This window comes from Trichechus manatus, unplaced genomic scaffold (genome assembly GCF_000243295.1).
Source record: "Trichechus manatus latirostris isolate Lorelei unplaced genomic scaffold, TriManLat1.0 scaffold00292, whole genome shotgun sequence".
Taxonomy (NCBI): Eukaryota; Metazoa; Chordata; class Mammalia; order Sirenia; family Trichechidae; genus Trichechus; species Trichechus manatus.
Window position 1 is genome coordinate 1,430,973 of NW_004444228.1, and position 19,704 is coordinate 1,450,676.

The window sequence follows — 19,704 nt, forward strand, 5'->3', positions numbered from 1 at the left end:
GGCAATATGTGTACTGTTTAATGAGAAACTATTTTGTTCTGTAAACCTTCATCTAAAGTTAGAATAGCAGCACAACTGGAAGAACGTAATTGACGTAACTGAATTGTACATGTAGAAATTTTTGAAATGGTGTATCTTTGGCTATGTATATTTTCACCAAAAAAAAAAAAAAATGTCCTCCAAGGCCGAGAAGGGAGCATGTTGACACGTTGTGGGGTTGTTAACCAATGTCATAAGACAATATGTGTACTGACTGTTTAATGAGAAAATATTTGTTCTGTAAACCTTCACCTAAAGTACAATAAATAAATAAATAAATAAATAAAATACAACACCTGTAAAGACGTGACACTTCCTTAGATATTTTTCAGTGTATCACCAAGAATTTTATACTTTTTTGGTTAAAATTCTATGTATTTTTTTTTAATTTGACTGATTTTTTTTTTCCTTTTGCAAACAGTTTTATAAAAATAATTTAGGACAAAAATATTTACAGGGTATGGAATACCTTATAAACAAGAGAGAACACACGGAAATAATTGGAACATCTCTGTCTAGTGGTGCAGGGGGTTAAGGTGAGTATTACAGGACCCAACGAGATCATGAAGAGTCTAGCCTGATTTGATGGAAATATGAAAATCAAAAAATCACTCATCATTCCTCTGATGTAGTTACCATTATGTTACCAGTCGCCTTCAAGTCAGTTCTGACTCATGGCAACCCCATGAATGTCAGAATAGAACGGTGCTCCGTAGGGTTTTCAATGGCTCATTTTTTGGAAGTAGATCGTCAGGTCTTTTTTCCGAAGTGCCTCTGAGTGGACTTGAACTGCAACTTTTCAGTTAGCAATCGAGTGCATTAACCATTTGCACCACCCACGGACTCCCTGATGTGGTTAGCATTTCAGAAAAGCACTTGCCTTTCTAGGGACTTACCTAGGCACCACACTGCAAAGAAAACATGAGTTGAGGAGGATAAGTCTACATCAGAGATCTCATATTACTAACCCTTTTTCATCAAAGTCCAACCACTAGAACTCTAACCCAGGTCTACCACTGCCCCAAGGACTTTTTTTTTTTTTAATTAAAATCAGAATGACAATGTATCTTAGTCAAACAAGACTAACGTGATTCATTTCTTCACATCATTAGACTATTTGTTACTGTCATTAGAGTAAAATTCCTTCTTCTTGCACATTCCTTAAAATTAACTTTAAAACAGGGAGGGGGAGGAAATTATAGGAGCATCTGGGTCCAAGTCTGTTACTTTCCCTGCTCTTCATTCTTATCCATATTTTCTCAGGAAGTGATTCACCCAAAGATAATTGGAATCTAGATATTTTAATTCTTCCATCTTCTTTAGTTAAAGAAAATTTCTGAAATATCTGAACATGAGAACTCCCTACAGAGAGTTCATATGTGAGCATATATTTATGAGAGGGTGAGACAAGCAGAAAAAGACAAGTCCCATAAATCTTGTTCTAGAAATAATTTGCAAAGTTCCATTCTAAACTTCGTAGACCAAAAAGGAGAAACTGGTCCTTTTCTCTTGATGAGTTTTTAATATGTTTGAGGAAAAAAAAAGAAAAGACTTTCACCTCTAGTTGGGGGACGGAGACTAATATGATAAAGTAGTAAATGATAAGCATCAGGTATACTACACAAATGTCATTCCACAAAAATGCTCAAAATATCAACATTGTGAACCTTCTCTTTCATATTTTAGGGGCTGAGATCAGGCCAGAATGAAAATTATGACAATCTAGTTCTCGTGCTCATAAAACCCAATGCTGAGAAGTTAACCCATGTAGCTCAAAAAGATTATCCTCAAGGACCAAAGTATACAAACAACCAGAGCTTTGGATCAAATTAATACAAAAATACTTTAGCTTAAGTACAGGGCTTCATTTGTGAGGAGAAAATGTAAATCTATCAGAAAATTTAATGATCAACTGAACTTTTATTGTTGATACCCAGAGATTTATTTCTGGCCTCTCAACTAGTCTTATAAAATCAATTCTCTCTAATCTAACTTTACCTTTCCACTCCAAGTCGAAACCATGGAAAGGAAAGTATTGAAAAAAGGGGGGCATGCAAGCTTTGTGAGCAGGGTCCCTTGATACTGGACTGATGTATATCCAGTTGTGAACACTGGAAGGTGTATGAGTGGGGGACTGTGTGTGTGCATGTGCGTGCATGATTGCAGCAGGGGTGTGTATGCACATTGGATGGGATTGTGCATGTGGGTTTGTACCGGGGTATGTGGCAGGGATGAGAAGCAGAGGTGTGTGAGGATGGGTAGCATGGATGTGTGTGCCAGAGCGATGTGAAGGGAGCCTCTGAAAAGCTTCTTAATCTGTCCTGCAATTTTTTCCCTCTAAATACCTTGGGTTCTCTTCTGGGATAACCAGAGCGTAAGTGACTGAATATGAGGCAAACATGGTTAATTAATGCTATGAGTACAGATTCACAAACTCTAGGCTGGATAGGGTATACCGATAAGAATTCTTGTCCTACCCTTATTAGCTAGGTGACTTCCAAGCCATAACCTCTGAACTTTGAGGCCTTCATTTAAGAAACAGGCACAGTATTTGGTATCTTTTTTTTCCCTCCCAGGATATTAGAGGATCCAGTGAGATCATGTAGGTGAAACCTTCTTGAATACCGGGACAACTATATAGCTGTTAAACACTTTGGGGGAGAGGGCTGTTTACTCTGCGAGCCAAAGAATGGGAAACAATGATTTCCTGTCACTTGAAAAAAACACAGAAGCTTCTTTCAAAAACTCTTGGTTCCACTCATACTTCTGTCAAGTTATCCAATCTCATTTCTTTATCTTTCACATTCAAACTTCTCAAAAGGGTGGTAACTCTCGTCACTGTCTCCACTTCCTCACCTCTTAGTCACCCTCAATCCACTTCTGTCTGACCCAAACATGCAACTGACTTTCCTCCCACTAAGGCCACTGGTGATGCCCCAAATGTCAAACCACAGGCCACTCTTCTATTCTTGTGTCCCCGGACTTCTCTGGTATATGGGACAGCACTGACCACGCCCTCCTTCAGGCATTCTCTTCTACTTGCTCCTACAGGACCAAATCTCCTGGTCCTCCAGGTCTCTCCCCAACCACTCCCTTTTTCTTCTCTTTGTCCATCTTCTCTCTCTTCCCTCTCATACAATCAATACGGTTCCCTCATCTAGCTGGAAGTCTATCCAAGAAAAGATCAATAAATGCTCACTAAATAAATGTTCATAAAAATAGATTATCACAAGTAAATGTATTTAGATATTATATAGTAACACATTTGCAAAGCGTGATGTTATCCATTCAGGCATGGAAGCCCACCCTCTGAACAGAAGTTTTCACTCGTTATAATGAGAAAACAAAGCTAAAAATTCGTTATATATATTTGGGGATGGGTGAAATGAAAAGATCTTACCACCCCAGATAAGTCAGTCCACTGAATAGTTGTGTGAGTACTTAAATACTTTCCTGCCAAATTCTGACTGCTTAGCTCATTCCTGCCTTAGGGTCTGCATTTGCAGTTCCCTCTACTTGAACATTATCATCCAGATCTTCATCTTCTTTCAATACCACACTTTATTCAAGTCTGCACTTGTCAGCGTCTGGCACACAGGAGGTGCCCATTAAATCATTATTGGAAGAACACACGTAAAGGACCAAAAAAAAAAAAAGAAAGATAGGGAATGAATGAAGACAATGCTAAGCTAACAATGAAGACTGTAGCTTACCCAGGAAGTGTCCATGGAGCCAGGTTACTGATGCAGCTCAGCTATTGGGAGAGGCAGTGGATAATAGGTTTCTGAAGCAAATGAAGCAACATGTCTCAGGGGAAAGTAAAGGCAGGTGCACTGTCTAGTTTTGAGGAACCAGCACGCAGGAAGCCTATGACCCAGGACTAATAAATTTGGCTTATCAGGATACCACACTTTTCCAGGACAACAGAATGGGACTCAGAGGGAAGATGCTCAGCAGCCTGGGAGATAACAAAGCACCCCGTAGAGGTCACTGGCTTTATACATGCTTTCTGGGGGAAAACTGAAAAAGGGAGGCCCACACTTGGGTGACGCAAACGGTTAAGTGCTCAACCGCTAACCAAAAGGCTGGCAGTCCAAACCCATACAGAGGCACCTCAGAAGACAGGCCTGGTGATATACTTCTGAAAAAATCAGCAATTGAAAACCCTGTGGAGCACAGTTTTACTTGCACAGTTTTACTCTGACACACACGGGGTCGCCATGAGTCAGAATTGCCTCCAAGGCAACTAAGAACAACACCATCATCCTTAGCAAAACTGTGAATCAGGTGAAATTTTGTATTTTTTTTTAACCTTTTCCCCCACATCTTTCTATTTCATTGCTATCCTGCAGGGTAACTGGGCAGTGACTGCCTAGAGACTTCATGCCAGATCTCCACTTTCCTTGGCTGTGACCCAGATTTTACCTCAGGACCGAAGCCTGGCAGTCATCTAAATACCAACCCTATTCTGATGAGCTCACTTCATGTAGTTTTCCTCCTGAAAAGTGGAATATAATCAGCAGACCTGGGTGTTCATAATAGTTGTTCAATCCATAATTGACTCGATGGCAGTTGGGTTGGTTTTATACATACACAGATACACGCACACATACATATATACATGTTGTTGTTGTTATCTGGTACCATCAAGTTGATTTTTGACTTATAACAATCCCATGTGACAGAGTAGAACTTCCTCATAGAGCTTTCTAGGCTGTAATCCTTAGATGAGCAGATCACCAGGTCTTTCTCCCACGGAGACACTGGTGGGTTCCAGCTGAGGACCTTTTGGTCAGTAGTCAAGCAATTAACTGTTGCGCTACCAGGACTCCTTATATATGTACATATATATACATACATATTACGTATACATACACATATATACATATATGTATAAAAATGTATGTGTATATATAAATATATATATATGCCAAAAAAACACATATGGCCATTGTTGCAAAGAGGATCAATCTTACTTTTTACATAACTCATGTAAGACTATAGGATTTATGATTTTAGGTTAAAGTAGCATGATACCTGGGAACAGTATAGCCCACACTCATACCCAACATGATTTATATGCTCACCAAGAAAACACTGAGCCATTCCTATATAGTTTCAGACTATTTTAAATGGAAGATATTAAGGCTTTCTCATATCAGTAAGTATACACATTCTCTGAAATGTATTAGAGAGAAAATCAAAAGTTCCTTATTAAAGAATGATGGTAAAAAACATTTTATATTTCTCAAGGGAAGGGACCTTCTCCACTTGGTATCATGTCATTCACTCAATTCTATTCAACAAACATTTACCAAGAATGTTATGCCATATACAGATGATAAAATGGGGCTTGGAAGTTCTTTCTTGCCCTGATGGATCTTACAGCCTAAGATAGTGGTTCTCAAAGTGTTGTTCCAGGGCCAGCAGCATCATGGCATTCTTTATTGGAAGACTTGTAATTGCATATTCAACTTATTTAGTAGATGTAGGTCTATTTGAATTTTCTATTTCTTCTTCTGTATTGTTTTGTTAAGTTTGTCTTTCAAGGAATTTATCCATTTTATCTAAATTGTAGAATTTATTTCCATAAAGTTGTTCATAATAATCCCTCATTATCCTTTTAAGTCTGTAGGATAAAAAGCTCTGACAAATCAATAAGAAAACTTAATTAAAAAAAAAAATGGGCAAAAGACTTGATGAGGCACTTCATAAGAGGCTATCTAATAAGCATATAAAAATAATTAATCATCAGGGACGTGCAAATTAAAATCACAAAATCATACCACTACACACTTACCAAATGGCTGAAATTAAACACAAAACAAAACCCAACAGGAAGTACTGGCAAGGACGTAGGACAACTAGAATATCCATACACTGTAACCACCACGGAAAACTTTTAGGTAAAATCTTCTAAAACTGAACATATACTACCCTAAAACCCTGTAATTCTACCAGTACCTTTAGTCATAATGGCCAATGTCCATCAATAGCAGAATGTAAATGAAATACTATTCACAATGAAAAAGAGGAAATTTTGCTACATTGTGCAGTGGACAGGCCATAAGCATTGGAAGCAGATGATCCTGGCCTTGAATTCCAGTTCTGCTACTTATCATGTAGGACCACCACCTATGTAGATATGAGTAAATAACCTCATTGAGCCCGCTTTTTCCTTCTGAAAAATAGGCTCATATCATCTACCTTATAAAGTTATTCTGAGGATTAGAAATAATGTGTATAGAGCAAAAAGCATTGTGTCTAATAGGTGCTCAAAACACAGTAAGATTAGAATTTAGGTGATATAACTTATCACTCAAGGATCAATTACTAATCCTTTTTATACATAAACTCCAATCCAGTAAAACAGATAAATTTATTTGCCTAACCTGGAAACCCTAGCAGTGTAGTGGTGATGATCTACGGCTGCTAACCAAAAGGTCGGCAGTTCAAATCCACCAGGCACTCCTTGGAAACTCTCTGGGGCAGTTCTACTCTGCCCTATAGGGTCGCTATGAGTCTGAGTCTACTCAGCAGCAACAGGTTTGGTCTTGGTTTTGGTAACCTGCCAAATAAATCTGCATCATTTCTGCTAGGAGTTAAAAATATTACGCCTATTCTACAATTCGACTTTATACCAATTCTACAATGTGGACTTTACACTGATTCTACAATATGAACTTCCAAAGAAAATTACACTCTTGCTCATTCCCACTGTGATGCTGTTAACAGAGTTGTCAACTCAGTCACCAGAGAAACCACCCAAGAACCCAGGTCATGGTAGTTAATTACTTGGCTACTTTATGAACCCCATATGCAATCAATTGCAGCTGTCAGCTCCAACGCCAGAGGATCAAATGAGTTGAAAGGATTTAAACAAATGGGCTAAAGAAATGCCAGGAAGGGTATAAACTGCAGGACAGGAGTCCAATTGGTTCAGTTACAAAGTTGACCTTACAACACTGTGTACACCATATGCACACTCTGAAGAGGACTGCATGGCAGGTTGGAATACATGAAACACAAAAGAAAGAAAATGGGGGCAAATACATAAAAGAAAGTAGTACTACTGTGGTTTTCAGCCTAATTCTGAGTCTTCTTCTAGTCTTACAAATAAATACATTCATTATTTGTCACTAGAGAATAAAACATCAGGTCCTGTAATAAATCTCACTTTGACTTCTTTTTAATATAAAAATATATATAACCTGAGAATTAATAGCAACCAGTTCCTAAGTTTTAAAATTATGATAAAAATTAGGAAAAAACGACTATTTCTATGTGTAGCATATTTTCAGTAAAATTTTACTCATTTGTATAGAAAAGCTAGGTAATTAAGTTGCATTATCACTTAAACTAGCAAAGGATGACTGAAGCAGGGAAAGAAAAGATAAATCCCTGAGATCTTGAAGTCAAATAAAAGAAAAAAAAACTCCCCATATTTCCTGATCCAAAATAATTACTTGAATAAGACTAAAGCTTCAAGGACTGCCAGAAGAATGAACAAATCTGTCTTGGAAGAAGTACAGCCAGAAAGCTCCTTGGAAGCGAGGATGGTCAGACTTCGTCTCACATGCTTTGGACACGTTATCAGGAGGGACCAATACCTGGAGAAGGATATCATGCTTGGTAAAATAGAGGGCCAGTGAAAAAGAGGAAGACCCTCAATGAGATGGACTGACAAAGTGGCTACAACAATGGGCTCAAGCATAACAACGATGGTGAGGATGACACAAGACCAGGCAGTGTTTCATGCTGTTGTACGCAGGGCTGCTGTGAGTCGGAACCAACTTGACAGCACCTAACAACAACAAAGCTCCCAATTTCCATGTTCTGATCATATAATCATGGTACCCTAGCCATTTTTATTTAAAATTTTATGTCTGCAAAGTTTTAAACAGAAGAAACATGTAAGAATTTACAAGTAACTCCAAGTACTCTAAACTCAGTTTCCATTCATTCCACAAGAAAGAATTAGTACTCCATCTTAGTGCAAGTCTGCCATTTAGAGGGATCTATACAAAGGAGCCCATGTGGCACAGTGGTTAAGAGCTACAGAGAGCAACAGCTGCTAACCAAAAAGGTCAGCAGTTTGAATCCACCAGCTGCTTCTTAGAAACCCTATGGGGCAGTTCTATCTGTCCTATAGGGTCTCTATACTTGACAGCAACGAGTTTGGCTTTTTTTGTTGTTTGTTTTATTCAAAGGAAATGAAAATCAAAAAGCTTTTTCTTTCTTCTGTGGTTGAATCACCAGGAGAATCTCAGGTCATTACTAACCTAATGAAATAAAGAAAAAGTTTGGTCAAAGCCTTGAGAATTTGTGTTTTCTCCAGGCACCAGTATTTTCGCAGCCTGTGCTTGATTTCTCTTGAACGTAGGATCTACAGTCATATAGTCTACTATGCAGGGAATGACAAATTGAAGAGGAATGGCGTCACAGTCAACATCAAAAAGAACATTTGAAGATCCATCCTGAAGTACAACGCTGTCAGTGATAGGATAATACTCACATATCTACAAGAAAGACCAGTTAATACAACTATTTAAATTTACTCACCAACCACTAATGCTAAAGATAAGGAAATTGAAGATTTTTACCAACTTCTGCAGTATGAAACTGATCAAACATGTAATCAAGATGCACTGATAATTACTGGTGATTGGAATGTGAAAGTTGGAAACAAAGAAGAAGGATTGGTAGTTGGAAAATACAGCCTTGGTGATAGAAATGACACCGGACATAGTGTGACAGAATTTTGCAACACCAACCACTTAGTCATTGCAAATACCTTTTTTCAACTACATAAATGGTGACTATACATATGGACCTCACCAGGATGGAAAACAAAGGAATCAAATTGATTATATCTGTGGAAAGAGACGATGGAAAAGCTCAGTATTATCAGTCAGAAAAAGGCCAGGGGACAACTTTGGAATAATCACTTGCTCATATGTAAGTTCAAGTTGAAACTGAATAAAGTTAGAACAAGTCCACAAGAGCCAAAGTATGACCTTGAATATATCCCACCAGAATTTAGAGATCATCTCAAGAACAGATTTGACGTATTTAACACTACTGATCGAAGACCAGAGGAGCTGTGGAATGACATCCAGGACATCATACATGAAGAAAGCAGGAGGTCATTAAAAAGACAGAAAAGAGAGAAAAGACCAAAATGGATGTCAGCAGAGACTCTGAAACCTGTGTTGAACACAGAGTAGCTGAAGCAAATGAAAGAAATGATAAAGTAAAAGAGTTGAACAGAAGATTTCAAAGGGTGGCTTGAAAAGACAAAGTATTATAATGAAATTGCAAAGACCTGGAATTAGAAAACCAAAAAGGAAGAACATACTCAGCATTTCTCAAGCTGAAAGAACTGAAGAAAAAATACAAGCCTTGGGTTGCAATTTTGAAGGATTCCATGGGGAAAATATTGAACGACACAGGAGACATCAAAAGAAGACGGAAGGAATACATAGTCACTGTATCAAAAAGAATTGGTCAACATTCAACCACTTCAGGAGGTAGCATATGAACAAGAATTGATGGCATGGCAGGAAAAACTCCAAGCTGCACCGAAGGCACTGGCAAAAAAAAAAAACAAGGCTCCAGGTATTGATGGAATACCAATTGAGATATTTCAACAAACGGATGCAGCACTGGAGGTGCTCACTCATCTATGCCAAGAAATTTGGAAGACAGCTACCTGGCCAACAGACTGGAAGAGATCCATATATGTGCCCATTCCAAAGAAAGGTGATCCAACAGAATGTGGAAATTATCAAACAATATCATTAATATCACACACAAGTAAAATTTCGCTGAAGATCATTCAAAAGTGGTTGCAGCAGCACATCGACAGGGAACTGCCAGAAATTCAAGCCAGATTCAGATGAGGATGTGGAATGAGAGATATCACTGCTGATGTCAGATGGATCTTGGCTGAAAGCAGAGAATACCAGAAAGATTTTTACCTGTGTTTTACTGACTGTGAAAAGGCATTTGACTGTGTGGATCATAACAAATTATGGGTAACATTTCGAAGAATGGGAATTCCGGAACACTTAATTGCGCTCATCAGGAACCTGTACTTAGACCAAACAGAACAAGGGGATACTGCACGGTTTAAGGTCAGGAAAAGTATGCATCAGGGTTATATCCTTTCACCATATTTATTCAATCTGTATGCTGAGCAAATAATCCAAGAAGCTGGACTATCTGAAGAAGAACGTGGCATCAGGATTGGAGGAAGACTCATTAACAACCTGAGATATGCAGATGACACAACCTTGCCTGCAGAAAGCAAAGAGGACTTGAAGTACTTACCGACGAAGATCAAAGACTACAGTATTCAGTATGGATTACACCTCAACATAAAGAAAACAAAAATCCGCACAAACAGACCAATAAGCAACATCATGATAAATGGAGAAAAGACTGAAGTTGTCAAGGATTTCATTTTACTTGGATCCACATTCAACACCCACGGAAGCAGAAATCAAGAAATCAAAGAAACATTCCATTGGGCAAATCAGCTGCAAAAGACTTCTTTAGAAGTGTTGAAAAGCAAAGATGTCACTTTGAGGACTAAGGTGCGCCTGACCCAAGCCATGATATTTTCAATCACCTCATATTCATGCGAAAGCTGGACAATGAATAAGAAGGCCTTTGAATTATGGTGTTGGCGAAGAATACTGAATATACCATGGACTGCCAGAAGGACAAACAAGTCTGTCTTGGAAGAGGTACAGCAAGAGTGTTCCTTAGAAGCTAGGATGGCGAGGCTTTGGCTCATATACTTTGAACATGTTATCAGGAGGGACTAGTCCCTGGAGAAGGACATCATGCTTGGTAAGGTGGAGGGTTAGCGAAGAAGAGGAAGACTCTTTTTTGATGAGATGGATTGATAAAGTGGCTGCAACAATGGGCTCAAACATAGCAACGATTGTGAGGATGACGCAGCAAAGGGCAGTGTTTTGTTCTGTTGTACACAGGATCACTATGAGTCAGAATCGACTCGACAGCACCTAACAATAATAGTTTTCCATTCATAGGAGGCCTCTGGCACAGAAGAACCTGCCTTAGTTGAAGCACTCTTCCAATTTCCTCAATGTTCCAGGTATTTGCAAAAGCTGTATGGATTCCATTCCACTTTGTCTCTATGAAGAAATCAATGGAACGTTCATTTGAAAAATGGCTAGCACATTGGTTGTCTGCCACATAGAGGTAAAAATTTAAAAAAACAAAACAAAACAGTGAGATCTGTAAGTTTAAATTAACATGTTCACAGAATGTTTAAAATCCTGCTTCTTATGTTTATCCTTAAAATTCTAAGGTCAAGTTATTACTGATATCTTAAGAATATAGGCAGAACAGATTTTTTTTCCCTCAAAGTACTTTGCAAGAATAGTCTTAAAATTGGCACACAAAAGTGTTTGGACAGAATGGAACTGCCTCATAGGGTTTCCAAGGCTGTAATCTTTATGAAAGCTGACTGACACATCTCTCTCACACGGAGCAGCTGGTGGGTTCCAACTGCCCACCTTCTGGTTAGCAGCACTTAACCACTGCACCACCAGGGGTCCTTATCTAACAGTAAGGGACACGTTAACTAAATTAAAATACAGCCATGTAACACATTATCATACAGCTATAGAAATTGATATTTACTAAGAATTTTTAGTAACCTGAAATAATTTAATGTTAAGCATGATGGGAAAGCATAATACAATAACCCATGTAGGCCTCATCTTGGTAAAACAACAGGATACAAAGAGGAGAAACACACCAAATGTTAATGGTAGCTATATTTAGATGGTAAAAATTATGGGTGATTTTTTTTGCTTTCTCCCTTACAATAAAAATACCTGGTTGTTTAAATAGGCTTTTCTGAACATTCACCTAAAATTGTTTTTTTAATTAAATGTAATAGAAGATGAAGATATTAAAGCCACAATGATAAAAGAATTTATTCAAGACAATTAAACTTTAGATTCAGATAATAATGTTATTTCAAGAAATGGTTAAATTTGTATATTACCAATGTATTTTGTTAATGCTTTAGAAGTACAGGGGGCTTTACCCCTCACATAATTGACAACCCCGAGAATATCGTGTACACAGATTAAGTTCTAAGAAGCTGACTAAAGCATAAGTCTTCTGTTTCGAATACGTAAGAAACAGTTCACTTTCACTCTTCTCAGAGAACACTGATGTGCTTTGAACCCGCAGAGAGACACGCCATTACCTTAACTAATTGTCCTCGGGCCATGAAAATAAGTAAAAGCACACCTTTATGCAAAAACCATGGCATAAAACTATTTTAAACAAGCCATACAATAATTTTTCAATAATGATATAAATTATTTACTACCATTTCATAGTAAACAGCAAGGCAGATTCCAGTTACTTGTATCTACTCGAATACTTTGTATACTCAGAAAATTTCAACATTTTAACCCGAGATATTTCAGAAGTGGAAATTGCAAAAAAACAGTAATACTCACAGCCACCCATAAAGGATTCTTTTCAGACAACATCCAGTGATGCCTTTTATTCTTCCATTAATCATAATTATTTCCTGCTTGTGAAGGAATTGTTCGGATCTGTGATTTGTGGGGAAGATCTATAGGCGTTCTATACTCAAGACACCAGACACACACGTACCTTAGAACCAACTAATGGTAAGTGCAGAGCTATGTTTTGTAACTCTTCTTGTAGCAGTGATGCAGCTTTACAGAACTACGCAAGCAATGCATTTCAAAATTCCATAAAGGTATTTCAAAACGCAGTGAGAGAGCTCTAGAAAAGTATGGGTGGAATGGGAATGATGTGCCAACTACATGTGATTTCATTGTAGCTAATCTTTAGAATTATAATAAACTATCCTTTAAAAATAGGTCTTAAAGAATCTCAGAATTTTTTTGGTGGCCATTATAAAGTTATAAGAAGTAACATGAGAAAAGTTTAATTGTTAAACCATGTGGAAGCTTTCCTCCAAAAGCAATGATGTTGTTGTCACTAGGTACCAGAAAGATGTTTACCTGTGTCTCACTGACTATGGCATTCGACTGTGTGGATCATAAAAAATTATAGTGAATACTGCAAAGAATGGGAATTCTAGAACATTTAATTGTGCTCATGAGGAACCTGTACATAGACCAAGAGGCAGTCGTTTGAACAGAACAAGGGGATACTGTGTGGTTTAAAATCAGGAAAGGTATATGTCAGGGTTGTATCCCTTCACCATACTTACTCAATTCGTATGCTAAACAAAATAATCCAAGAAGCTGGACTATATGAAGAAGAATGTGGCATCAGCACTGGAGAAGATCCATTAACAACCTGTGATATGCAGACGACACAACCTTGCTTCCTGAAAAGTGAAGAGGACTTGAAGCACTTATTGATGAACATCAAAGACTACAGCCTTCGGTATGGATTACACCTTACATAAACAAAAATCCTCACAGCTGGACCTATAAGCAACACCATGATAAACAGTGAAAATACTGAAGTTGTCAAGGGTTTCATTTTACTTGAATCCTAATCAACATGGAAGCAGCAGTCAGGAAATCAAATGACGTATTTCACTGAGCAAATCTGCTACAAAAGACCTCTTTTAAAGTGTTGGAAAGCAAAGATGTCACTTTGAGGACTAAGGTGCACCTAACCCAAGCCACGATATTTTCAATCGTCTCATACGGATGCGAAAGCTGGACAATAAAGAAGGAAGACCGAAGAAGAATTGACGCCTCTCAATTATGGTGCTGGCAAAAGATATTGAATATACACCACTGACTGCCAGAAGAATGAACAAATCTGTCTTGGAAGAAGTACGGCCAGAATGCTCCTTAGAAGCAAGGATGGTGACACTTCATCTCTTGTACTTTGGACTCCAGTCCCTGGAGAAGGACACTGTGCTTGGTAAAGTACAGGTCAGCAAAAAAGAGGAAGACCCTCAAGGAGATAGACTGACACAGTGGCTACAGCAGTGGGCTCAAGCATAACAATGATTGTGAGGATGGCACAGGACCAGGCAGTGTTTTGTTCTGTTGTACATAGGGTTGGTATGAGTTGAAACCAACCTGAAGGCACCTAACAACAACAACAACATTAACTCATCTGCAACGATCACTTGCTCTCAATGAATGTTACTATGGTAAGCTTTAAAAGCTGATCTCTATGAAGTAAAACTAATAGTAACAAGATATGACGCGTTAATAGAGTGTGGTGTTGTCCAACATTCACCAATCCAAGCTACCATCCCCATCCAGGTCAGCTGAGGACTAGGGGTGTCCTCTGCAGAGGCAGAGTAGGTTTTGTAAAGGAAGTGTATGTCATTAGGCGTGGGTGACAAAGTTGGGAAAGGTTGTCAGCATTTTTGGTTCCCTCTCTCTAGCTCAGAGGAGTAGAGCAGGAAACTTCAAGCTGACCACATACCAGTGAACTTCTGGTTAAAACTGGAACTGTCCCATTTTGCTCCAGTGTACCAACGTCAGAAGGATCCTAATGAGTATGTAGTCTCTGGTTCTTGACATCTTTTTCAATGTTTTAGCTTGGTAAGTAAAGTAAGAAAAAGAAAATTTCTGTAGAATATTATCTCATGATTTCACATTGTGCATTATAGATTTCTATATATCTTTACAATTTAGTAAACCTTTCACTGTTTATTCTGATATATTCAGATATTTTAGGGCTATAGCTGTAGAGACAAGTTGCAGGGATTATCTATACCGAAATAAAAGCTCTCATAAATGTGTACTGTCTTTCTGATGAGTTCATGGCTTATATCTTGGTCTGCTATATTTTATAAAAACAGATATATCCCTCTTGGCTTTACGTCAAGTAATGTTGATCAATTTAGTCACACCACACACACACACACACACACACACACACTTAGTTAAAGTTCACAATGACTTTGGGAACTACAATTTCAACCAGTTTGTCATGAAAGTAAGATTAGTACCATGAAAAAAATATAACTATGTGGTTAAAAGTAAAGCATCATAAAAAGGGTTTTAAAAAGCTATTTATTTGCTTATAACACCAACATAATTCTATTCTAAGGAGCCCTAGTGGTGCAGTGGTTAAGCACTCAGTCACTAACCGGAAGGTCAGTGGTTGGAACCCACCAGCCTCTCTGCAGGAGAAAGATGTGGCAGTTTTCTTCCATAAAGATTACCAGAGTCTTGGAAACCCTATAGGGTAGTTGTACTCTGTCCTATAGGGTCTCTATGAGTTGGAAGCGACTCAACAGCAACGAGTTTTAATGGGTTATCATTCTAGTCTGTCTTAATAAAATCAATAATATTATTATAATTACAAGTATATACTTACTATGTGTCCTCCACATAATAACCCTAACAAGTAGGTATTATTAGTCCCATTTTATAGATGGTGAAACTGAGACATGGAGCTAAGAAACTTTCCCACATAGTAAACAACAGAGCTGAAATTCAAACCCTGGACAATTTAACTTTAAAGCCTAATCTCTCAAATGAAAACGTCTGCTTATCCTCCCCAAGTTTTGCCAAAACTACTAACCTCGGATACAGTAATGAAACTTTTGTCTGAGTTTTCTTTTGTCCCCCTGCCCAAAGTCAAAATCTAAAACTTTTTGTACTTGGTAAACTTCCTCTTTTTATTCATGTGGTTCCTTTCATAACTGAATTCCTAAAAACTTTGTATTTAATCTACTTGTTAGCAAATAGTTTTACACATAAACCATTTGTACTCCAGAATAATAGGGTTTTATAGTCCACCCCAGCAACAGTCTTTTTATCTTACTTAGCTTATGGGCTGTGAGAAAGAATGAGGAGAGTAAATTTGTCACTTCCTCAAGGTCACTTTGAGCCAGAAATAGAATTCTAGTCTGACTGGTATAAGATCTGGTTACTAAACCACACTTCCTCTGCAAAATGGTAAGCCACTAAGAAACAGAAGAGAACAAAAACTATGGGATATTTAAAATACTTCATGCTGATTTCCCCCCTCTGTCCATCTCCTCTGTATTCTATACTAGATTATGGAAAAAACTACAACTGTCTTGGCATGGAAGGAAAGAAAACTTATTCCTATTTCAAACATGAAGCAAATGTTTCATTTCCTTTTCTTATTAAAACATGGGATGCAGCCTCAAAAGTCATTTAATACTTCTTAAAATGTTATGTTAAATCCATTTCTTACTGCTATTTAATTTTACTACTACAGACAATTATCTTCTGACTTATACATTTAAGATGCTTCACATGTAGTTATCAACACGTTACAACTGGCATGGTGGAGGGGTTCCGCTAAAGAAGTGCTGCCCAATGAACTTTCTGCAGTCACGTAAGTGTTCTTATCTTCACTATATAATAAGGTAACCACATGAGCACTTGAAACATGGCTAGTGTGACCAAAGAACTGAATTTGATTTTAATTTTAGAAGCCACATGTGTCTAGTGGACAGCATAGGTCTAAAGTCGGGGTATATCTTTTTCTTTTTAATTTTTAATTTTGAAGTAATTATAGATTCACAGGAAATTATAAAACTAGTACTGAGAGATCCAGTGTACCCTTCACCCAGTCTCCCTAGTGACTACATCTTATATAACTACAGCATAATTTCAAAGACTCCTTAGGTGGTACAAATGGTTAATGTGTTTGGCTGCTAACCAGAAGGTTGGCAGTTAAGTCCACCTGGAAGTGCCTTAGAAGAAAGGTCTGGTGATCCACTTTGGAAAAATCAGCCATTGAAAATCCTATGGAACACAGTTCTACTCTGACACACATGGGGTCACCATAAGTCAGAATTGACTTGACGGCAACTGGTTATAATATCAAAACCAGTATATTGACATTGGTATAACGTATGCATGTAATTCTATGCCATTTTATCACTTGTATATATCTGCATAACCACCACCACAATCGAGATACAGAATGATTCCTTCACAACAAAGAGCTCCCTCATTCTACCCCCTTATAGTCATACTTGGCCCTCTTCTCCCCACAAACTGTAACCTGGCAACCACTAATATGTTCTCCAATGCTGTAATTTTGTCAATTACTGGATATTATATAAATGGAAACATACAGTATGTGACCTTTTGAGACTGACTTTTTTTCACTCAGCATAGTGCCCTTGAGATCCATTTAAGTTCTTGCATGTATCAATAGTTTCTTCCTTTTTATTGCTGAGTAATTCCATAGTATGGAGGAACCACAGATTGTTTAGTCATTCATGTATTAAAGAACATTTTGGTTGTTTTATGTTTTGGGCTATTAGAAATAAAGCTACTATGAACACCCATGTACAGGTTTTTGTGTGGACCTAAGTTTTCATTACTTTGGGATAAATGCGCAGAAGAGTGATTGCTACATCGTATAATAAATGACCACGTGCTTATCTTCATTTCCCATCAGTACCTCTTTGATGAAATGTGCCTTCATGTCTTTTGCCCATTTTCTAATTAGATTGTTTACTGTTGTGTTTTGAGAGTTCTTTATATATTCTAGAGTCTTTTGTTAAATATATGGTTTCCAAATATATTTCCCAGTTTCTAGCTTGTCTTTCATCCTGATAGGGTTTTCGCAAAGGAAAAGTTTTAATTTTGATGAAGTTCGATTTATCATTTGTTGTTTTTTTTCCTTTAGTGGATGATGTTTTTGGTGTCAGGGATAAGAACTCTTCACCAAGCTCTAGAGACTGGAGATTTTTTTCCTGTTTTCTTCTAAAAGTTTTATAGTTTTATGTTTTACATTTAAATTAATGATACATTCTGAATTAACTTTTGTATAAGGTATGAGGCTTAGGTCGAGGTTCACTTTTTTGCCCATAGATACTGTATTGCTCTAGCACCATTTGTTGAAAAACAATTGTTCCGCCATCGAATTAATTTTGCACTTTTGTCAAAAATCAGTTGGCCGCACCTATATGCATGTGAGTCTACTATTTCTGGGCTCACTATTCTGTTTCATTGATCTCTGTGACTATCCCACTGCCAATACCACATAATTTGATTACTGTACCTATATAATAAATCCTAAAATTGGGTACAGCGATTCCTTCCACTTCATTCTTCTTTTTCAAAATATTTTAACTACTCTAGTACCTTTGACTTCCCATATAATTTTAAAAATCTTGTCTATACCTACAAAAATCTTGTTGGAATATCGATAGGAATTGTGTTAACCAATTTACTAATTTGGCAAATCTGCTGCAAAAGACCTCTTTAAAGTATTGAAAAGCAAAGACGTCACTTTGAGAACTAAGGTGCGCCTGACCCAAGTCATGGTATTTTTAATCTCTTCATATGCACGTGAAAGCTGGACAATGAAAAAGAAAGAAGAAGAATCAATGCATTTGAACTGTGGTGTTGGCAAAGAATATTGAATATACTACAGACTGCCAGAAGAACAAACAAAGCAGTCTTAGAAGAAACAGACCAGAATATTCCCTAGATATGGGGATGGTGAGACTGCAGCTCACTTCTTTTGGACACGTCACCAGGAAAGACCAATGGCTGGAAAAAAACATTATGTCTGATAAAGTAGATAGACAGAGAAGACAAGGGAAACCCTCAATGAGATGTACTGACACAGTAGCCACAACAATGGACTCAAACATACCAATAATCATGAACATGGCATAGGATCGGGCGACATTTCATTCTGTTATACATGAAGTTGCTATGAATTGGAGCCAACTCAAAGGCAACTAACAACAACAACAATAAATCAGTTACTACGTTGGGAGTCTTCCAATTCAAGAACACAGTATGCCTCTCCATTTATTAAGATCTTCTTTGATCTCTTTCATCAGCATTTTGTAGTTTTCATAGGCAGATGTTAACAAAATAGAAAGTGATGGTTCAAACAAATGGAAAGTCAGAATGATTTTGGTTAACTGAAGTAAAAAATCAAGACAAACACAAACACAAATATATTCATTTGGGGCAAATAAGCAGATGATGCTGAAAGACAGGCTTTACTCAATTTATGAAGAAATTTAAATAGGGCACCACAGGGAATTTCTGTCATTAAAATAGTAATCAGGGCAGATGAAGTATAAACGACAGAGTAAGTGTCCTTCCATTACATGCAACACTGTTTTTGTTTTTTTCTTTCTTGGGTTACTACATTTATTCTGTATCTCAAAACTATGCATTAAAATGTGCAATAATTATGCAAATATATCATTGCAAAACAAAACCAAAAAACCAAACCCCCTGCCGTCGAGTCGATTCCAACTCGTAGGGACCCCATAGTGTTTCCGGGGCTGTAAACCTCTATGGAAGCAGACTGCCACATCTTTCTCGCGAAACCGTTGGTGGTTTCAAACCACCAACCTTTTGGTTAGCAGTCAATCACTTTAACCACTGTGCCAACTGCAAAATAAGGGGTCTAAATTATACAATTTCTAAGTCCTCTTCAACTCCTAATTCAAATTCTTTATGAATTATATTTTTAAAGAATAAGTGGTAGCCTTGTTGAGTAGCGTCTGGGGTCTTAAAATCCTGTGAGCAGCCATCTAAGATACTCCACTGGTCTCACCCCTTCAGGAGCAAGAGAGAATGAAGAAAACAAGATACAAGGGAAAGATTAGTCCAAAGGACTAATGGACCACAACTACCATGGCCTCCACCAGACTGAGTCCAGTACAACTAGATG

The 19,704-nt window shown here is 37.6% G+C and overlaps 1 protein-coding gene across 5 annotated transcripts in view; it reads right to left on the minus strand.

Moving 5' to 3' along the window:
* Positions 1 to 19,704, minus strand: part of FGD4 (FYVE, RhoGEF and PH domain containing 4) — a 228,058-nt gene that overhangs the window by 140,478 nt on the left and 67,876 nt on the right. For 2 of the 5 annotated variants that reach the window (XM_023725202.1, XM_023725203.1), the window contains exon 1: positions 12,552 to 12,845. The exons of 2 other annotated variants lie outside the window; for them this stretch is intronic. In XM_023725202.1, the coding sequence (XP_023580970.1) occupies positions 12,552 to 12,561 (10 nt within the window). In that variant the 5' untranslated portion in view covers positions 12,562 to 12,845. Of the gene's footprint in view, positions 1 to 12,551; positions 12,846 to 19,704 lie in introns of those variants that run through there. One more of the 5 variants, XM_023725206.1, reaches the window with a different exon arrangement.